The 23359-nt window shown below is 35.0% G+C and overlaps 1 protein-coding gene across 2 annotated transcripts in view; it reads right to left on the reverse strand.

Annotated features, from left to right (window-relative positions):
* CPLANE1 (ciliogenesis and planar polarity effector complex subunit 1) overlaps positions 1-23359 on the reverse strand; it is a 67203-nt gene that overhangs the window by 31716 nt on the left and 12128 nt on the right. For both annotated transcript variants that reach the window (XR_006738670.1, XM_045566524.1), the window contains exons 7-20: positions 22310-22610; positions 19868-20807; positions 17954-18102; positions 17179-17345; positions 16521-16600; positions 15687-15766; positions 14554-14631; positions 12899-13091; positions 10101-10397; positions 9147-9914; positions 7802-7968; positions 5943-6099; positions 4967-5021; positions 2153-2257 (exon numbers count right to left, since the gene is read on the reverse strand). Coding sequence is in view for 1 of the 2 variants with exons in the window: in XM_045566524.1 (XP_045422480.1) it covers positions 2153-2257; positions 4967-5021; positions 5943-6099; positions 7802-7968; positions 9147-9914; positions 10101-10397; positions 12899-13091; positions 14554-14631; positions 15687-15766; positions 16521-16600; positions 17179-17345; positions 17954-18102; positions 19868-20807; positions 22310-22610 (3537 nt within the window). In the remaining variant the exon portion in view is untranslated. The remainder of the gene's footprint in view (positions 1-2152; positions 2258-4966; positions 5022-5942; positions 6100-7801; positions 7969-9146; positions 9915-10100; positions 10398-12898; positions 13092-14553; positions 14632-15686; positions 15767-16520; positions 16601-17178; positions 17346-17953; positions 18103-19867; positions 20808-22309; positions 22611-23359) is intronic.

The raw sequence follows: 23359 nt of genomic DNA on the forward strand, positions 1-23359 counted from the left end.
AATGTTTTTTTTGACCTATCACATTGGCAAAGTCAAAAAAATTAGCTAACTCACAGTAATGACCAAAAAAGGCTCTTATGCAGGAAGATACTCATTGAAGCATTATTTATAGGAGGAAAAAAACTGGAAACTGTCTAATGCTGTCAACAATAAGGAATTGGTTAAATATTTTATAGCACAGCTGGAAGAAGGGATATGCTAACAAAGTACTTTTTTGATGGCACAGGAAATGTTTGACATAAGTAGATATCAAAGTGAAACAAAACAGGATACAAAATACAGATATCCCTTGTTATCCAAATCTAATCCAGTCCCACAAACGTGCTGGATACTGAATTTTCACATTCTAGTAGATTTTATTACATTATTTCAAAAAACGGTGTCCCAGCCTGTCCAATTTTCCCAAACATCATTAAACAACTCTTAAACACCTAAAAACAATCCATCAATGACTACTACATAATACAAAGCATTTTAAATATTTTTTAATTAACATTCATTTAATTCATTATTTTGCATGCAATTTGCAATAATACTGAACACAGATATTAACACTGCAGAAAACAGGTATTAATACTATAAAGCAAATAACCAAGGAAATAATATGTTAAAGATACACTCTAATTTGAGAATGTCCCAAGGTACTTGAAAAAAAACACAGGGACCCCTGAAGTTGTTAAACTCTCAGGGAAAAGCTAGGGAAGCTAGCAATACCTGTATGATGCGAGTTCAGATAGTAAGGAAGGACACAACTGTACTACATAGTATGTCTTAGTAAAATGTACAAAAGATGACTGAAAGAAAAAATAACATAAAAATGTTACGGCGGAGTGGTGTGATTGTGGTTAATTTTCACCTTCTTCACAGCTTGCTATATTATCCAAATAGCCTACAATGGTCATATGTTATTTTTAAAATAATACCAATAAATATTATTTTACAATAAGATAAAATTAGAAAGGGTTTAAAAAATATTTACAATTCTGAACACAGTTAAAACTGTTCACTATTAATAAAAGTCATAAAAAAGAATTACTATGATACAATTGGCAGAATATTATTAAAGATACTGTTCACAGGCCAGGCACGGTGGCTTACACCTGTAATCCTAGCACTCTGGGAGGCTGAGGCAGGAGGACTGCTTGAGCTCAGGAATTTGAGGCCAGCCTCAGCAAGAGCGAGACACGTCTCTATAAAAACTAGAAGAATTAGCCGGGCATAATGGCCTGTGGCGGGGCAGAAGGATCGCTTGAGCTCAAGAGCTTGAGGTTGTAGTGAGCAAGACATTGTCTCAAAAAAAAAAAAAAAAAAGATACTGCTCACAATGCTAAGCTCCATTAATGAGGAAGTTGGTCAGGCAACATTTCAAATAATAGATCCTCCAACACTTTTTTTTTTTTTTTTTTTTTTTGAGACAGAGTGTCGCTTTGTTGCCCGGGCTAGAGTGAGTGCCGTGGCATCAGCCTCGCTCACAGCAACCTCAGACTCCTGGGCTTAAGCGATCCTACTGCCTCAGCCTCCCAAGTAGCTGGGACTACAGACATGCGCCACCATGCCCGGCTAATTTTTTCCATATAGATTTTTAGCTGTCCAAATCATTTCTTTCTATTTTTGGTAGAGACGGGGTCTCACTCTTGCTCAGTCTGGTCTTGAACTCCTGACCTCGAGCGATCCGCCCGCCTCGGCCTCCCAGAGTGCTAGGATTACAGGCGTGAGCCACCGCGCCCGGCCTGATCCTCCAACACTTATTTCCTCTACTTTTGGACACAGTTACATAGCCCTCGCAAACCAAACCCAATCCAGTCCTCTTCCTAGTTCAACTTCACCAGCCACAGTGCCAGGCCTCTCAACTTTAGGCATGCAATTCCAGTGAAGGTCATTAATGGCACAGAGAATCCAAATTCAAAAAATTATTTCTACTGACTTGGGATGTAGTCCATGGTAGTTTTGAAGAAAAATCTCTATTATGTTTTATTTATCATAAATTCAATTTCTAAAGTATATACCAAGGCCGAGGAGAAAAACCTGGGATGAGTAACTAATATCACATAATTTAAAATTCCCTTTAAATCATTGCCTAGGAGAAAAAGTCTAGATATCTTAAGTATGTCGAAATATATGAATTTTTTAAAAAAGAAAAACAGCATTTTACCTGGGTCTGTATTTGTACTGGCATCCTGACTTCCTATAGCTTTCTTTTTTATAGAGGCCATGAAATGCAATCCAGCTGAAGTATTAAGGTCATCTTGTAGCATTTCTTAAATATAATCAAACATTGGAAGTGATCATTGAGAAGCAAACACATTGCTGGGATCCCAGAAAGACAGTACCTAACTCAAGGGAGGTGAAATATGGGGTGTTAGGATGTTACCAAGATGGACTTTCTTCTGCACGAGGAGGTATGTAAGTTGAATCTCAAAGACATGGTAGAATCAAAACCAGAATTGTGGAGGGTTTTGTATGTCTATCCTATAAATCTAGATATTCTTCTGGCTAATGAAGATCCAACAGAAGCTGTTAAGTGGGGAAGTGATATGGTCAGATTGATGCTCTAGAAAAACCACCCAGCCAGTGTGTGGAAAATAGATTTGAGTAGATAAAACTGAAGCAAGGCAATCAGATGAGGCTACTGCAGCAGTTTAAATGAGTACCTAGCAATGGTGAGGGAAGGAGGAAAGAGGATAAATTTAAGAATTACAAGGGTAAAATAGGCAAGAACTGGTTATTTACTAGATGAGAGGAAGGGAAGGCAGAATTCAGAATAACACAATGGAGACAGAGAACATAGGAGAAAAAAATCAGTTGGGCAGGGTAGAGATAATGAATTCAGACTTCACATGCTATACTTGAGGTAATTTCTACCCAAGTGGAAAGGCAGAAAGTGGAATCAAAGCCCAAAGACTATTATGGGAGTTTGGGTTGAGATGTGGATTTTCCTGGGAGACCACCCAGGAAGACTAGGTCGAACAAGACAGTATCAATTAAGGCATATTGTGGTATAATTAACAATATACATATTTGGTCTTTGTCTCCAGTTCCCAGCTCAGAGTTCCTTAGAACCCTGGAATTTCCTGAGTGACAGCGGTGTCTTTTGTTATTCATAATGATCCCCCTTTGAGCATACCTAAGTCTATGCTAATGAGGTGACTCTTGTCAGGCCCCTAGAGAGCTTCAAAATGGGGCCTGGTCACCAGAGGAACCAACCACATGATTAGAGGATTAAAACTATAAGCCCCCAACTCATCCACTCTACTCCCACTTCTGGGAAAGGGAGAGGACTGGAGATTGAGTTAATCACAATGGCCAATGATTTAATCAATCATACCTATGTACTGAAACTTCAATAAAAATTCTGAAAAAAACAGGCTAAGGGGGATTCCAGGTTGGTGACTACCTGGATGTGCTAGGAGAGTGGCCTGGCCAGAGAGGGTGTGGAAGCTCTGTGTCGTCTCTCCCTCCCCTACCATCTTGTCCTATGCATTCCTTCCATTTGGCTGTTCCTGAGTTGTATTCTTTATAATAAAACTGTAATGGTAAGTAAAGCATTTTCCCAAGTTCTGAGTCATTCTAGTCAATTATTGAACCTGAGTTGGGAGGGCAGATCAAAGGAACCCCCAAATCTGTAGTCAGTTACATTATAAAAAAATGCAAGAGGAATTGCTTTCATTTGATGACTATCTCTACACATATATCTACAAATATATACAGATATATATGTGTAGGGATGTTCAAAAATAAAGCCTGAAACAACATTAAGACTGGTTATCTCTAGATAGAGAGATGATGGGAAATTTTAATATTCTTCTAAATTTTCTAATTTATATTTTCTAAATTTTCACCAATAAGCATGTATTACCATTATAAAGTGAAAAAAAATCTTATTAGAGTGAAAAAGATAAAGTCATTTTAAGACAAGTGGATAGGAAAGAAGAATGCCAGATGGATTAGGAAACAGAGAAACTGAGGCTGAGCAGGTGAGCTGGGAAATGACTATTTGGTTTAGCGCAGCAAAAGCCTGATGGCAGGGCAGTAGCACAGAGAAAGGAACAGATGACCAGGGCAAGGACTAAGTGAATGCAGGAGAAGGGAGATCAGATAAATCAAGGGTGCCTTTGAAGGCAAAAATAAATAAAATGGTGATACCACTAACAGGAAGACACCAATTTAAAATTTGGGCATGTTGAATTTAAGGTGACAGTTGTAAAGAAAGATGAAGGAGACTATATGTATATTTGAATATAATCAAAAAATGTAGGGGTTGAACCATTAGAATGAATGGCCCTCTAAGCACAGGAGTGAGTGAATGAGAGAGACAAAGAGAGAGAGAGAAAGAGAATGTATGAATTGCTGAGGAGAAAGATTTAGGGAATACATACATTCAAGAGGCAAGAAATAAACTGACCAGTTCAAGAACAGAAATAATTTACTATCTGTAACTGAGTTCTCTTTTTTGAACTGACTCCTCTATTTTTAATGTGCATGCATTTTCTATGATGAATTCAATCCTAGGCATATTCTTCCATAATTTTCTTTTAGACCTCATACACCTTATCTGAGATTCTAATTAATTACATAGCTCTACTGCAGATGTCAGCAAACTTTTTCTGTAAAGGGACAGTTAGAAAATATTTTAGGCTTTGTAGGCCAGATGGTCACTTTTGTAACTACTCCACCCTGCTGCAGTGTGAAAGCAATCTTAGACAACACACACACAAATTGGCATGGCTGTTTCAATAAAATTTGATTTACAAAAACAGGCATGGTCCAAATCTGGCCTATAGGCCATACTTCATTAACCACTGTTCTACTGGAAAACATATCAAATCACACACACACACACACACACATATCACCTAATCAAAGATAACATGAAAATAATTTAGTCTCATTTTTATATTGCATATATTTCAAGAAAGCTGATTATAACTCTAAAGTTAGATATTACATTAATCACACGTATACATACCAAAAGGAATGTCAAAGTCAACCAAAGGCTGGGAACCACAATGTTCTTGTTGTTCCTAAATGAATTACCAAATGATTAATCTATGATTAACTGAAAGACATTTACTATTTTGGAAAAAATACTCAATAGCTATGAAGATTATTGAATTCTCAGGTACCGGTTCCATTTCTATCATTCTAGGCATAATTATTCTATCAAATTATTTACTCTATCAAAGTAACTCTACAAAAGAGTTCATGAAATTCACAAGTTAAATAATAAAAAAGAGCAATTTAATGTATAGTTATTAAGTTACTATGTGCAATTCTCCACTACAGAGTAGCTCTGATACTCAAATAGTACCCTCGTCCTGTCAAAATCTTTCATGGATTCAACATTTTTACTAATTGCCACCAGGCATGCTCTTGAATACCTACTAAAAAAGTGTGTGTTTAAAAAAAAAATCAATGTAAACAAATGTTTACTTAATAAATAAATTTACTTTACAAATAAACAATGTTTATTTAATCTGTTGTTCCAAAAACAGCTAAATAGATGGTCACCAAATTTAGAAGGTATGTTTAAAAAGAACTGACTTAAGATATAGGTTACATAACAAACCTAGAGAAAATCCTAGAGAAACCTCAGAGGTAGGTGAAACTGCAACAGGAGAAGCCCAAATAACATATTATATGCATTAAGATGTCACAGAAAAAAGCAAAGAGTGATTTCAAACATGAAAAAGTCACACAGGCAGGCACCCTAAACTGCAGTTTCTGATTTGCCATCAAGTTGCTTTTGACATTCACAACTCCCACTGCTGTGAATGTCCACTGCTCTGTGGAGAGAAGTAGCAGGGATTTATGTACTGAATGATGTAAAGGTCCTCCTAAGTATAATCTAAAACTTCCAGAAATTAGACTAGATAAACCATAAAGACATACTAAACTCTGTGTACATACAAATCAAGGAAGAATCTACAGTAGTTGTTCTATACCTTGGGTTTCTTAATAATTTCTGAATTGTCATTATTAATGATTTCTGAATCTTCATTATTAATGATGGAATCCTCTGGTCGAAAAGTCACACTTGGTTTTCTCTTCAGTTTCTCAGATCTTTTTTCTTGCAACTCTTTCTCTGCTCTTCTCCTCTGCCTGTTAAACACAATAACATAAAATATACTTTTACTATTTATAGTAACACCAGTTTTTCATCTGTATCATGTGATGCAGAGAGACAGTTATCAAAATTATGTTAATAAATTCTTTTCTTTTTCTTTTGTTTTTGAGACAGGCTCTCGCTATGTTGCCCGGGCTAGAGTGCTATGGCATCAGCCTAGCTCACAGCAGCCTCAAACTTCTGGGCTCAAGCGATCCTCCTGCTTCAGCTGGGAGTAGCTGGGACTACAGGCGTGCATCACCACACCTGGCTAATTTTTTCTATTTTTAGTAGAGACAGGGTCTCACTCTTGCTCAGGCTAGTCTTGAACTCCTGACCTCAAGTGATCCTCCTGCCTTGGCCTCCCAGAGTGATAGAATTACAGGCATGAGCCACCATACCTGGCCTAAAGTATTTTCAATAGCATTTAATTAAATTAGCAAAATATTCTGATATAATACAAGCAAATATAAGAAAAAATCAAAGAAATGTAAAATTTTTCTAGCTCTTCTATTACTGAACTGATTATTTTGTTTAGGCACTGGAATCTCAGGACAGGATTACACCTTTTAGGTAATTTTCAAACTCTCTTTTCTGTAGATTCAAAACTGGTATCATAAACCCTGTCAGATACCCCCATTTGCCTGTTTGAAAATGTTAAGTACACACACCTCAGCGAAATCTCAGCAAGGAGGAAAGAAGTTCCAAAATATTAAAAGGAAGACTTACTTTAAAAAGGAAATACCTGGAAAAGGTGGAAGGAAAGAACCATTTCTGGAATGGTAATAGAGATACAGTCTGACAAATGTGAACTTTTAAAAGTATTTTCTGGACTCAGTAATAATCTACCAATATTGAACCGCCATTATCAGCAACAAAATACTATAGTAAGTGCTCTTCAATAGAAGTCACAGCCTTGCTTTTTATTTGCACATTTCTCAGTGACCTAAAATAATTTATATCAGCTACTCCCCTGCTTACTACAACAGTCTGGAGAACATGGTAAGATGAATAACAATAAATATTGGTTCAAAGTACTACACAGTACAGTGGTCCCCTTACGCACAATTTCAGTTACCAAAGGTTAACCATAGTCTGAAAATAGATGATTATGGTGCAATAAGATATTTTGAGAGAGAGACCACATTCATATAAATTGTATTACAATATAGTTATAATTGTTCCATTTTATTATTAGTTATTGTTAATCATTTAATATGCATAATTTATGTTAAATATTATCACAGGTATGTATGTATAGGAAAAGGCATAGTATATATAGGGTTCAGTACTATCTGTGGTTTCAGGCATCCACTGGGGGTCTTAGAACATACCCCTGTGGATAAGGGGGGACTACTGAACAATGGAATAGCAGATAATACCAAGTATTTGTGCTGCAAATGATAACTGCTCATTCTATTACAGAAACATGTAAGAGTCCTCCAGTTATGAGTGGTAGGAAAAAAAACTCCAAAATAAAATGGAAAAAATGATAGTATTCAACTCAAAATATAGGAATTTTCCTCCTTATAAGATGTGTTCAAAAGCATGACACTTGACAAGGATAATGAATATGCAATTGTCTATAGGTTAGGGGGCTGAACCAGATGACTTCCACCTTTCTAACTGTATGATTATAAATGACAATTAACTTGCTGGTACATGATATTGTCAAATAAAATTTCATTTAAAACTTGCCTTTTTTTACTGTCCTTTCCTTGTCTTACTTCAGATGGCTCTGTTTTGACCTTTAGTAGTTGAAGGTGTCTAGAATCACCTTGTTCAAATAAATTAGGTGTTAGTTTCTGTTGTCTTTGTTTAAATGCAGTGAGGTTTTCAAGTGGGATAAGTTGCAGTTTTTTGTACTACAGGAAAGAAACAAAGCATAATAACGCCAAATTACAAACTCAATTATGCAATATGTTAAAAAATTGAGAAAAAACATTTGGTTAAATTAGACTAAGATATACAAGAGATAAAATAAATCAAATATAACAAAGTGACTTGATCTGGTTAAGATGAGTACCCATATATTAGAGAAAAAGTGATTCTTGAATAGTGAAAGTTTAAACTGGGTTATCCTGTTTCAGAAATTAAGCTAGAAGTCCTCATCTTCTTAATTTCATTTCTGTACTAAAAATATTCCTTCTTACAATTATAAATGAAATGATATTATGTCTGACATTTAATTAAAAGTGATTTGTAACTGGGAGGATGAAGAGACATGAAGATTGTGGACGGAGCAGATCAGCAGTCTACTGAGAATCCCTGAAGCAGAGTGATGGCAACATGGGAGTTCATTATTCTGATAAAATTTAAAAAAAAAATTCTTCTCAAAATGTCTACCTTTCCACATGTTTAATCCTCTCTTCTTCTGTTGATAATATGTTCAGAAGAAAAGGAGGCATGGTAAGTATTTTTCTAAGGAATAACCATTTCTTTTCCCAGCACTATCTTCAAATCTTAAAAGTACATTAGAAAATGAAATACTCAAATTACCTCCCTAAGATAGTATAGCACTCCTACAAAATTAAACAATTTGAATTCCATAAATCAAAAGTTACACCTTCAAAGATTTGGTGGGTTTATAAAGCTACTATTTTATTACATGCACTACTACTAACAGATTGGGTCTATGTAACAATTTTAACCTGTAACAGATTTGAAGACAATCATATCATAATTTCTAGGAACCTCAAGCAATATGTGCACTCACTTGATTTCATTCTTTACACACACACACACACACACACACACACACACACAAACAGGAGCACCTAGTAATTTTATTTTACTTATTTTTTTCTCTAAGCAGAAGAAATATCTATGAAACTGTCCAGTAAATTTTAGTATTAAACAGGAAAGACCTAAAACGTTTAAAATACACAATTATTACTTTCAACCTGATTTCATATGCTATTCTCTATAAAAGAAGCACTATGTTTTTTTTAAACATGCAGGAGCTTTTCATCGACCATATAGTATTTATAGTATTAAAAAATGCAGGACTCCATTTTTGCATCACCATGCAAAAATTCATTACCATATTTTCTGGGGACAGACATGAATGAAGTAATGATAGTCTTGGGTATTTTCTTTCTTCTGCTACAGTTCTGATAGGCATTGAGGGAACTGTAACTGATGCGCTTGAGGTTGATGAAAATACATAAGGAGGTTTAAATTGCAAGTGCAATAATGGAAGTCCAAAGGAACTGTGAGGAGATATCTCCAGGGGCCCTGGCTTAATATTAAAATTTTTTTCTGGTTTTATACATATTGAAGAGTCCTGTTGAGTTGTCCAGTTTTCTTGTCCAATATACTGATCCAAGTTCACATGCTTAGGAATTTCTGCAATTACACTTTCTTCCCATTTCTTCTGCTCGACTGCTTTTTTTATGACTTCAGTATTATACTGGCTTAAATTCAAATGGGATATTGAAGTAGTATGCATTACTTTCCGTGGCAAAGCAGGCTGACAGGAAACAGATAATCCCCAAGCCTCTCTTGGTTGTGGCAGAGGCCTAAAGGGAACTTGTGGAACTCTTCCTGTAGGTAAGCAAAGGGGCTTGAATTCACGCTTAGGCTGAAATTGAAGCAAAGGAAAACCATCACTAGGACTAAAAGTTTTTGCACGTGGGATAAGTATAGGTGTCTTCTGAACAACAGAAGGTGTAGACAAAAGGTGGAGGTGAGTATTTCCAGGAGCTGGAGAAAACAAAATGGGAGGTGAGTTTTGAGATGTTGGGGTTAGTCCTCTCTTTTTAGGTTGGCCATCTAATTGACATAAAGGAGTAGACTCACATGGAACATTCTGGAAGAGAAAAAAAGATACTATGTAAGTTTAGGATATATTAGAAATTTCTTGTTTTTTAAATGGTGTCCAGTATGTTTTAGAGGGAATACAATGTGATAATTGCTTAAAAAAATTACTCAGATGACAAAAGAAACCCTACCGATTGAACTACTAGGGCATTAATGGCATTTTTATATGTATCACCTGTACATTTCCATTACTAGTTTGATCAGACTGGATAATTCCTTCATGGTAGTGGGGGCTGTTCTTGCCAGGCTCTCTGCCATACTCTCCCATGGACTGTGGTTTTATGAAAAATCGCTCCTTAAGATTTCTGCTGCTGTCTTCAACATCACCACACCCTCTTCCTGGGGGGTTTGAGACTTGGCTTCCCCCCAAATGCACAGACTGAGACTGCTGTAGAAGTTGATGTATATCTGGGATATTAGCAAAGGATGATCCTACTACTTGCATTAGGCTCATGAAGTTGATCTGTTGCAGCTAGAAATAAAACAAAAATTAAAGAGATATCTTAAAATATAACAAAAAGAATCTAAGGAATCAACATCAATCACCTGAGTACAACAGGTACACCTTTGTCTCAGTATCTATCAGACTCATGATTGCTGAGCAGGAGGCATAGCAAAGAGATTTTTAAAAATAGAAAAAAAGTAAAGCTTCCTGTCAACTGAGAATATGAACATTGACTCACGAAATGAGACTTGGGGGTATTTGTAAACCAGTTTACATAAACATCCCAAGGATCACAAAGAGTGATCTGATGGAGTGGGATAATTAAAGGATTCTTAAAATAAGTTTGTTCTGAACAGTTTTCAGGAAAGAAAAGGGCAGAGAGTAATACTAAGTGAAGAGCAAGGGATTCTCTCAAAAGAGCTGGCTGGGTGAAAGACAAAAACAGGCACAAGTGGTTCCCAAACTTTGCTGCACATTAGAATCAACTGAGGAAGTATTTAAAAAGTCCCAATGGCCAGATTCTATCCTATAATAACATCAGAATGTCTGGGGATGGGAGCCAGGATCAGTATTCATTAAGATGATATGCAGAAAAGCTTGAGACTCACTAGCATACACATTGGCTTAGCTAGAACAGGAGATTTAGAGTAGGGATAATAAGAACATAGGCTAGTGTGGTGGTTGTCAAACCTTGGCATGCATCAGAATCACCTGGAGGACTTGTTAAACCACTTGCTGCTGAGCCTCATCCAAAGAGTTCCTGATTCAACAGGTATGGGATGGGGGCCTGAGAATTTGTATTTCCAAGGTCTAAGTGATATAGATTCTAATGGTCCAGGGATCACACTCTGAGAACCACTGAACTTGTGAGAGTAAGGTAAGAAAGGAGGGAAAGTAAAGGCTGGTAGCAGCGTCTTTGAAGATCAACAGAAGAATCTGCACTTGATATAGCAAACCAACAGGGAAACAATGCAAGATAAAAAAAAAAGTTTCCCTTCAATTATGAAAGAAATACACATTTATTATGAGACAAAGTTAAAAAATAAAATAAATATAATTCATAATCCTACCCTCAAAGATAACCAGTACTGACATTTTAGTTTATTTCCTTTCACTCTCTTTATACTTTTAAAACAGGATTGGTATCATACAGTATACAAATTTGTACCTGAAATTTACTGAAGATTTTAAAATAGGAAAATAATAGTATTAAAATAATATCTGAAGAAAGTATCCTAGAAAATGCGTATATAAGACAATGGAAGTATGAAATACTAAGAATCTAAGGTTGGCCACAGCTGCAGAAATAGCAAATGTCCATACTGACACAGTGTGGGAAAAGAATCCAGAAAGCATAGTAAAACACTTGGCAAGGGTAATGAAAGAAGGCAAAGATGACTCTCTAACATAGTGATTCTTAATCTTTTGCATGCATTGGAATTATCTGGAGAACTTGTTCAATATACAGGACAGTGACCAGGAAAGGCCCCTGGTAATCCATAAGATACAGCTTGAGAAATATTTCTAAAATGTTAAGCTGGCAGAACAGGTGGTGTTACTAAACAGAAAAGGGAAAGGAGAGACTGGGAAAATAAGAATAAAATCAGTTTCAGTAAGTTTCATGGGACAGGAGGACATGCTGAAAAAGTATTCTTACCAGGGCCCATAACTTCAAAGAGAAAATTAGTGTCAAGACTCATCAATATAAAAATGGTATATTATGTCACATAAAGGAATATGGAAGTGACTGTAGAACAAATGAGCAGGGAATTAAATTTGAGGGAGATTAACGTTTCAAGGATAAAAAAGAAAATAGAAATAAGCAAACAGTAATTTGAAATGCAGCTGACAGTTCCAACTCAAGACCAAATTTGGTCTGTGGATAAGAAATATGATGTGACAGCCTGTTTTAAAAAATTTAAACTTTGGATACTTCTGAGTAGGAGCCTGCTGGTCTGGTCTGATTACCGCCCAGGTGTTTTGTGAGCAGCTGCATCCCAAAGAACTCAGTATAAAAAAAGTCATTGTGAGAAGTAAGTAGGTAACTTAGCCTAGACTCTAGTCCTAGAGTTATGAACATTTTTTTTTTTGAGACAGGGTCTCACTCTGTTGCCAGGCTGGAGAGCAGTGGCATGATCATAGCTTACTGCAGCCTGGAACTCTTGGGCTCAAAAGATCCTCTCACCTAAGCCTCCCAAGTAGTTAGGATTATAGGTGCACACCACCACGCTTGGCTAATTTTTAATTTTTTTGTAGAGGCAGGTCTCATTACATTGTCCAGGCCGTTCTCAAACTTCTGGTCTCGAGCGATCCTCCCATCTTAACCTCCCAAAGCGCTAAGATTACAGGCATGAACCACAACACAGACTGAAAAGTTATGAACTTTTGAATGACAAATGAAGAGTGCCAAAAGCAGAGAAATGGCTGCAATTTAGTCTTAACTTGTCCATTTCTGGAAGTTTGTTAATATTTTAAAACGTTACATATATCATGTGTAGATTTACTTACTTATGCAGAGATGTGCTCACCTGAACTAATTTAAACATTTCATCTTGGAGCATTTGCCTAACAGAATCTGAAGAATCTGGTAATTGAGCCATGTGTTCATTTCTCTGGGTCTTCTGAGGTATTGGAACAGGTGTTTGTGAAGCAACAGTGACTCCACTTGATACCAGAGGTGGAACTGAAGAAGATTTGTCTTTAAATGTAGAAATCTGTGCACTATGTGGAAAGCATTTAAATAAAAAACACATATTAATCAACAAAAACCAAACTGGATGTCTATGATATAAATATTTTTGATCTCACATTTTTCCTCAAATTTAAAGGTTATTCTGGTAGTTTTCAGAAAATTTAAACCCTAAGCCTATCTCTCTAGTACCACCAGGCAACAGACACGTTTGCCTGTTGCAATTTTTCCTCTAATGCCTTTATTAAGGGACATGTCCTGTCTGGGTGGTGATAGTTCCTTCCTGTGGTATTACAACCCAGAAGTGCTGACATTTATTTCATTTGCCTGGTCCCTACAGGCATCTGAGTTTGAGACCTGTACAATCATTCTGATTAACTGTACAGACTTTGTAATTTAACTTAGGAATAAGTTTTTTGACTAAAATTAATGATCCAGATAGAGTTAAGAAAAAGACTCTAGGGAAAGAATGAGTTTAAAGAAATGCTTAGTTCTAGCATCAATAGAGCAAACCAGTGTTTATCATCATTAAATGTGAAACAACAGTACCTCGAACATTTCATTTCCAAACAAACCACTAAATTTACATTTATAATAAACCTTTACCAAAAATTCCTTATTTAGAAATAAAAATTAAAGAGCAAAGCAAGTTCTTTGGTTTTTCTTTTTAAAACAAAATGATTATTGGAGAATGATTCCTTAAACATAGCAAGTACTCAAAGTTTCCTAAGCAATTAAATTTTATAGACTAAATAAAGAAGGAGATTCAAATAAATTGATCATTGTTTCTAAAAAAGAAAAGCACATATTAAATTGTGTTTAGATTTATTTGGGCTTACATTCATTTCCATTCAGTAATAATATTTGCCCTTTATAAAGCATCTGATATGCTCAGCAACAAAATTTTATTTGGCAAATCCATGAAAAATAGGCATTACAACTGATCTGTCTATTTTAAGACAACTTTATTGAGCTTTGCCTTCAATTAAGTAGCAAGGAGATGGATTCTAATTATGTAAAATTTTTCTGAAGTAAAGCTCTGCTATATTTTCTTCCTCTTTTTCTAAACACTAAGCACTCTGTTCAACCTCTATAAAAGAAATTCAAAAGACAGAACTAGGTAAATTTGTTCTATGAGAGAATTAAAAGCATTTCAAACACTATTAGAAATCAGAAGCTGAAAATGAGCAACAACTCCATCTTTCAATAATATGTCCACTACTTTCATTACTTCTTTTTTCAGAAAAGACTGTTCTAACATAGTTTTTGCAGGTTTTAAAACAACTGCTAGTGGAAACTCTTTCAATAATTAAAGATGTCAAAAATGTGTGCCTATGTTGCTCTTTCAATGGTTCATGTTGTTTTCATTTATTTTCTTAGTTTTTAGTCAAAACATGCAGCAATTATTTCAAAATGGCACAGTAGGTATCTTTTCATTCCCTTATTTGTAAAACACAACTATTTGAAAATGATATGATAAGCAAAAATTCTTACCTAGAAATTTCTGAACTTGTGTCTACACAAAATGAATGAGGAATGGTATGTTCAGGATTGGAAACAGCTTCGATCATACTACATATAAAAAGCAGTAAGTGATTAGGAAGCAAGATATTCTTTGCATTACCTAAGGTACAGGTGATCTAAGTTAGCTCAGCCATCTAAGAATCTAAACATCCTCTAATCCTCTATAATGCTTAGCTCATAATTATAATCTGTTTACATCTGTCTCCATAGCAATTAGTAACAGATTCAAACAAAAGCAATAAGTATGTCTGGATGACTTAACACATGAATTAAATAGTACTGACTACTCAGCAATGAAAACAATGGAATCTAAAATGAGTGGACATGAGGATAGCTGGGACCCAAATTTTGTCCATGGAAGACACAGACACTTTGCTCAGAACACTAAAGAGCCCATTGTTACAATTGTAACTGTAAAGACTAATTTTTATGAATAGAAATATCTGTATTATTTATGAAAGCACATGATATTAAATATATTCTTTTTGTTAATTATCCACAAAAAAACTAAACAAAATTTGTGTATTGAAAAGAGAAAGAAAATCTAATTATGATGCCTCTCTTACACAAGGTAATTCTAAAATTCTAAAACTTCTAAAATTTTAAAAATTAACAAATCATGTCCAAACTGCAACACATGAAAACTGCTGTCAGCTCTTCATAAAGCAATAATAAGCTAGCCAGCAGAGTATGGGTACATCATAGCCCTAATGGATAGTGAAAGATTATATATAGTGATTCATAATCGTTCTTTATTTGAATCAATAAAAATGGAATCAGTATGGAAAGGTGCTTTCCTAATCAGCAGCTGAATAAACTCTGGTCTATTTACAACTGTATTTTATTTTGATAAGGCTGATAAAGTGGTGAGAGACCAAAAGGCATTTTAGATACCATTGTTTATTTCACTCTACTAAGACTTAGAAGTATGTTTACCAAGAATAATGTTTTTTCTATAACTATAAATTGAAGTAACAATTTCACTAGAAACAAATTACCATCACAAAATATGTATTGTAAATTATGAGGGAAAAAAAAAGCTAAAAGCTTCACTGAGGTCAACAAACCTGTTGTAATCACTTCCATACTTTTTCCCCACTTACCTTTTCTGTTCAGTCAATTTTTTCTCCATATTTGTCTCCAGTGTTTCTTCTCTTGGACACTGAACTTCTTCTGTGGAATGCTATTAAAATTAATGGTACCCAAAAAGAAAAGAGGTGAAACAAATAGGTATTAGTGTCTTAGGTATTTTGAGTTTCACATTAGCCACTGACTCAGAGTAACAACAGTCTATAAGCAAACGAGACATTAAACAATGAAATGTACTTCCAGTCCTGCTCGGAACAGATCTTTATATTGTGTGAATTGCCTTTGGCCCATCACCCTGGGCTACTGAGAATGTTGACGTATAGAGACAAGATGATGTAAGTAGACTAACACATTATAAATTACATATACTCATCACTACATGATTATTGATTACCCTGTGAAAAAACTATAAAATCAGGAAAAACTAATCCTTTTTAAAAGAATTGTTACTAAGATTGAAAATGTCTATGTTCTCCCTGGGAAGTCAGTGTACATAGTTGCTAAGAAAACAAATAATACAAAAAGTACACATACATACAAAAACTGCATACTATAGCTTAATTACACTTTTTAAATAAAGGATGCTCTTCACCACTTGATTAATTTGCTAAAGCAGTTTATGGGATGAAAATTTCATTGCCTGAAATTATCAAACAGGTTACTACAATGTAGTAGAGCTTGAGTGAAAGAAAAATGCTGCATGGCATGGCGATGTTCTATAATCCATTGTGCACTTTTAAGAGATAGCCTTGCTGTCATGTATTTAATAACATGAATAACAATACATATAATTTAAGTACTAGACAAAATAAAAGTTGAATAATTTTATCCACTATTTATTGACTTACTTCTAACTGTTGTGGTAAAGTCAGTGTACAAATGGCAATATTGGGACTTTTGAGACCTCCAACAGGTTCTTTGGTGTCTTCTAGCAAGAAATAAAGAGGAAGAGAAAACTGACCATTTAAAAAAATAATCTATTGACTTTTTAGAAGGTTCAGGGAATGTTACAGGAATAAAAATGACAGAAATATTTTCATCTTCCTTACAAAGACTGTCTTTAAAAACACCTAGAGACTATTCCCTCTTCATCAAGTAAATCCCAGACGACCCCGACCCCTGAGAGACCTCATATCAGTATGTATAATTCCACAGAAAACTCTGAGAGTTTCTGTTTTAAGGAAAACTGCCCAGGGAGATAGTTATAGAGTTGGTTGACAGGAATTAAGAGGCCATAATTATTACATAAGCAGAGCAAAAAGCCTAACAATTGTAACAGAGCTGCTAACACAAAAATACCTTAGATCTCCTTGGATTTACTAAAACCAAGGTTATGAGTTAATATGTTCAATATTTCATAAATATTACATTATCTTTTAATTTTTGGTTTCAAGCTATTGCAAATACTCTAACTTAAATATAAGACTAAGTAAGTTATCACAGATAATATCATTTATCAATTTCACATTAATAAAGCCAAAGAAAAAATTATTTAAATGAACTGACCTTCATAGTCTGATATGTGCATATCCATTTCCTCCTGTGTAAATGTTTCTACTTCTAAAAGATCTTCATTGATATCTATAAATTCTTTTTCAGTATTATGAGTGATGGAAATAATCTCATCATTGATTTCTCTTACTTCAGGATTTTTTGCTTCAGTTGGCATTCTACTGACAAAAATGCAGCAGCTAAAATTACAACTCATTCTTAGAGACAAAGAGCGTGCTTTTCATTTGATTCAGCTTTTTGAAAACAAAGAACAGGTTTCATATGTATATGGTATTTTTTAAAAACCAGTTCTGGTATATAGTAGAAGCTCAGTAAAAGATTGTTCAATGAATGACTGAACATCCTAGTTTTTATTTACTCAGAATATTAGAATAATTTTAATTTATGTAAATTTACCATTCTCACAAAGGACTCTTCAAGCTTTAAGGGCTTTTGCCTTGGTATTCAAAGATGTATTACTCCTAGTATTACTTCATATGTAAAAATGGATGAAACGATTAGTTCAACTTCCTCTGACATGGAAAATAGATTAACATAATACAGGAATTAACTGCTCTCTCAGAAGATAAGAGCTAGACCAACAAGGAAAAATATAATTTGCAATGAATTGTTAAAGCACTTCAGAAAGTTTACTTCCTGTTCCTTTAGTTCAAAGCAATGCTCATTCCTTTAACTTTTAAGGGTTCAGTTCTTCCCTCTAAGCCAAAACACCATTAAACCAAGTACCTTCCATTGAAAAGGAAGGTAATAATCATAATCGGCAACTTACTTCAAGATACTTTGACAAGATTTATTCTGATCATTTCTTTCCTCAGTTCCACCTTGACTTGCTACTGCAGCTAAACAGCCAGCATCTGTTTTGTGCTCCTTCTCAATACTGGGAACAATCTGAGACCCGGTGTAATGATTCTCTACTACCTAAAACAAACCATTTATACTATTTAGTATCTGTTACTGAACTCTTGTTTTTCAATATATTTTAAAATTATTCATACTTTCTACATAACTTCTTCTGATTAATTCTCTTATTCATTTATCAAGTATTTATCACATTTCTACAACTCAATATTTGTTGCTGAAGCAATGATCGTCTCTATTCCAACTAGAAAAAGCAAATTTGACTATTTAAATACTATTCAAAAGAAATCAGTCTTACAAATTTGTTTTCAGGCCACAAAACAATGGCAAAAAAAAAAAAAGAATATTCTCATCTCATTTTCTTTGCTATTTCATTTTTCAGATAGGGTCTCGCTCGCTTGCCTGGGTTAGAGTACAGGGGCATCATCACAGCTCACTGCAACCTCAAACCCCTGGGCTCAAATGATCCTCCTGCCTCAGCTTCCTGAGTAGCTCGGATTACAGTTGTGTGCCTCCATGCTCCCGGCTAATTTTTCTATTTTTTGTAGCGACAGGGTCTTGCTATGTTGCTCAGGCTGCTCTTGAACTCCTAGCCTCAAGCAAACCTCTCACCTCGACCTGCCAAAGTGCTAGGATTGTAGGTGCGAGCCCTGTGCCCAGCCCTCTTTGCTATTTTAAAGACATTCAGTAATTATTTTGAAATGACATAGTAGACAAAAAATACATGCAGCTAAAAATACCACGGATATAGCCCTTTTGTCTCACTTAAAAATTTATGTATATATTACCTAGAAATATAAATTTCAAAGACAACAAATATCACAGTATTATATAAACTGTATACCTTAGGATAACAGAAATTGATCTCAAAAAAAAAAAAAGAAAAAATTCACAAACACAAAATGAAAACAAAACAAATTCCCGCCCCGCCCCCCCACCTCTTCAACCTAGAACAAACCGTTTTAGAATGAAGGTATTTGCCATTGACTAGAGAAAAGAAAGAATAGCTAATTAGCACTAACTCCTCTACTAACACCTGTCTTTCTAGGTTTGGTTCTCCAACTTCTTCTGGGTTAAGAGTATAAGAAAAATGATCCCCTAATGCATCTGATGAGATATCAGTAATTAAAACTGGATAGCTAATTAGTCCTTCTTCATCTGAACCAAAACCTGAAACTTCAGGGAGGAATAATATAAATGTAAATCACTTAAAATTACCTCCTTTCCTTTTTCTTTTTTGTGAACATACATAAAACCTCACAGCCTGTCTGAAAGCACTTGCACTTTATTTTTAAGAATTAAAGGAACCGGCCGGGCGCGGTGGCTCACGCCTGTAATCTTAGCACTCTGGGAGGCCGAGGCGGGTGGATCGATTGAGGTCAGGAGTTCGAGACCAGCCTGAGCGATACCCCATCTCTACTAAAAATAGAAATAAAAATTATCTGGCCAACTAAAAATATATATAGAAAAAATTAGCCGGGCATGGTGGTGCATGCCTGTAGTCCCAGCTACTCGGGAGGCTGAGGCAGGAGGATCGCTTAAGCCCAGGAGTTTGAGGTTGCTGTGAGCTAGGCTGACGCCATGGCACTCACTCTAGCCCGGGCAACAAAGTGAGACTCTGTCTCAAAAAAAAAAAAAAAAAAAAAAAAAGAAAGAATTAAAGGAACCACCTGAAGAAAAAAATTTAGGTGATACAGGTTATAATCAACATTGTCATTAATCTTCCATTACTTAGTGATTCTTTAATGGGTGGAAAAACATAAACACCGTTTTATTCTAAAATTGGAATTCTCATTTGCATGTAATAAACAATCGATATATTTACCTTAATAATGCCATTTTTTGCCTTATATGGAGCAAAATAGGGTTGTTCCAAAAGCCATAATGATGTAAGAATGGCAGCTGTAGAGGTCTTTACACGAAGTACTGGACTGTACTCACAGAATGACTCAGTTATCCCAGAATCACAGAGCAGTCTCCTATCAGACCACCTTATCATCCATTCCAGCAGTCTTCCTATACTGCCAAATGTGTTCTCTAGGGCTACAGGAAGATCTTCCTGAGGGTTAATATCATCGCACTGAATTGCTCTGAAAATACATCTTCTAGTTTTAATGGACTTGGGACTCCAAAAAATATTTGATGATCTCTGGATTAGAGGTTTCTCTCGATTGTCATCTTGTATTCTGTAAATTGACTTTTGTTTTAAACCGAACAATCCACTCTTTCCTTCATTTTTATGGACTTCATTCAAAGGGTTCTCTAAAAATGGTGTGATCCCTTGGTTAAACATTACTGAAGTTGAAAGTGTCTGGTTTTCTAAATTTATGGTATATCCTTCATTTAAAGAGGATGATTTTTCAGATTCATATGACTCAGGAGCAGCAACAAAGCAAGAGCCAGCTCTAAACACATTTTGGCTTTTAGTTTTGCCCTGACGTCGTTTTAATGTTGTATGTACGTCAAAAAGTAAAGAATTAAGCTCATGTTCTCTAAGCTGCCCAGAAAAGCTGGTTAGAAATGGAATGCCAAGATCCCTAGCACTATGTAGATCTTTTTCAAGAACGTAACTCAAGAAGAGATCAAGGAATTTAATATATTCATCATCATCACGTTCAAATTCCCAAACACCTATTATAGGAAGAGTACTTTGTGATAACTTTTCACGATCTTCTTTCCTTTTAGGGTTTTCTTTCTGATGACATATTTCCTTTTTATCACTGTGCTTACCAATCAATGTTAATTCCGTATGATTTAGGGCACTTCTATAACCAAAAGAAGAAAGAAAAGAAAAAAGACAAAATTAAAAATTTAATCACTAAAACTGATCTAGAATTGCCATCAAAAATTCTCTCTGCTGATTAAGTCATGTATCTTTTTTGTGCCTCAATTATCTTTTAAATGAGGTTGGATTAAATAATTACTAAGTGTTCAAGAGTAGAACATTCTATGAAGTCAAAAAATATAATACTTTAATATCAAAAGGGAAAATTTGTATTAAAAGAGATTAAAAGGTACTTACAGAAGTCACTATATAAGAGCACATGAATGTTTTTTCTTGAGGTAAAAAAATCCTTTAATAGATCAGACTTTGGGAATACAAAGTCAATAAAAATCATAAGGTACACATCTTAATTTAGGGTTTGTTTCTTTCTTGTGTATCCCCCTTAGATCATGTGCAACAAGCAGAACTACCCTTTTTTGTTTTATCACACAAAAATTGGGAATTTTTTCTAAACCCTCTCAGCTACTATGAAACCTGTTAGGCACTTTAGCTGCCCAACCACAATTCCTTTTAAATCTGTTTCAACATGGTCCTTACTGGGAGAACACACATCCTTTGTTCCCTCGATAAGAGAAGAGGTATTGGGCACCTGGACTGAAGTCATCACATCTCTTACTGAGAAAGCACAATAAGCAGCCATTAGCGTATTCCCATGCTAACATTTAAACGTGCAGTTGTTTTGTGAAACAAGCACACCTTTTATATTTAAAATGCTATTAGATAGTTTAACTAGATATGATTATTTGACTTAAGCAAGAATATTGTTGACTAAAGAGTTTTTAAACCATGAGAAGGATAAACTACATTGTAGATACTGGAATTATAAAGAAAAAAAATCAGCTTAAATAATAGTAACATAGGTTTAGACAATAAGCAAGAATTTCCCAACAATTTATAGACAAGTTTCAAAGATGAATGTGTAACTTCCCTCCCTGAAAACCCTTAAAAATAATGACTAACCACTAATCTCAGACTATTTAAATCTAAAGATTACTAAAAAAAAAAAACCTCTAAAAGTCCTCCAGTGAACTCAATAATTTTATCTACTCATGTGATTTTATAATGTCAGATGGCAAAATTATTTCCCATCTCAGTGATACTCAAAATGAATTTTTTGCTCCTAGTAGCCTCATCTTATGCTCCTAATAGCCTAATGAGCAGAGAGGGTGGCAATTATCATTCGTATTGTTAATAGCACAATCAGTAAGTGTTGCCGGCACTAGAAATCAGCTTATCAGTTGCACGAAAATACTGAAAACATTCATTCATTCATTCATTTAATTTTTTAGAGATGGGGTCTCCCTCTGTGGCCCATGCTGGAGTGCAGTGGCACAATCATATAGCTCAGTGTAACTCTGAACTGTGCGGAAAAGATCCTTTCATCTCAGCCTTCCAAAGTACTGGGATTACAGGTGTGAGCCACTGCAACTGGCCTCTAAACATCTCTTCCCAATGCTTGTTATTAAGAGATCTCAACTGTACCTTTGATAGAAATGTGTCCTACTTGTTTCTTCAACCAACAAAACTTCAGAGAATGTATCTGCTGTATCTGCATCACTGTGAACCACAGAATTTCCCAGTTCTGTGAGTGTACTTCTGCTCAAACTAGTCCCCAAGGAAAACCTGTCAAAACCTGGAGCCTCATCTGGTTTTTCTTCTTCACTTGGTTCCCATATATTCATCTCAAAAGAGCCTATATTTCTCCGCACACGTTTTAGGGCTTTTGCCCTCACTTTATGGATAGAATGCATGATACCAGACATCATTTCCTCAGTCTGGGGACCTAGAAAGAAAAAAATAAAAGGCCTTATGGTTCATTAAAATGTTTCAAACTCAAGACATAACAGGATCCAGTTCTGGCCCCACCTTGGGACATGAAACCTAACTGACAACTAAGGCTTATTTCCATATTCTCACAGATCATGTTTTCTTCAATATTCGTTAAAAATCTTTGGTCTACATTTTAAAGTAGAACTGCAGAAGCTAAAGAAGGTCTGTTACAAAACAACAAAAGAGAAAGAACCCAGACCCCCTTCCCCAAAAATGTGCCCTGGAAAAAAAATTTTTAAGTCTTTTAATTATTTCAAAAATCAGAAGGGTAATTATTTTTAAAAAGACTAATTTTTTTTTCCCATTCCCATGGAGTAGAGAATAAGAAAAAATAAGGATAATTTTAGCCAAAAGAAACCAAGGACACCTTTCTTACTACAAGTAATAGGAAACAACAGCAAGGGAGGTTCTTTCAACAGAAAAAATTTTAAACATTATTAACACATAAACAGAACATTTTAGAAAATGTCAAAAAAAGTATTAAATATGAATCACAAATAAGTATATTAATGCAATAATGTGAACTCACAAGACATACCTAGACTTAAATACTAGATTATAGTTCTAAAAAAGAAGGTAATTTGAATTCTTTAAAAATTTCTGCAACATTGTAAATGCACTTAATGCCAGTGAATTGTACATTTAACCATAAAGGGAGAGAAATAATACTGCTTTTCAATAAATACCTGCAAAATGCAAAGC

This window comes from Lemur catta, chromosome 12 (genome assembly GCF_020740605.2).
Source record: "Lemur catta isolate mLemCat1 chromosome 12, mLemCat1.pri, whole genome shotgun sequence".
Classification (NCBI taxonomy): domain Eukaryota; kingdom Metazoa; phylum Chordata; class Mammalia; order Primates; family Lemuridae; genus Lemur; species Lemur catta.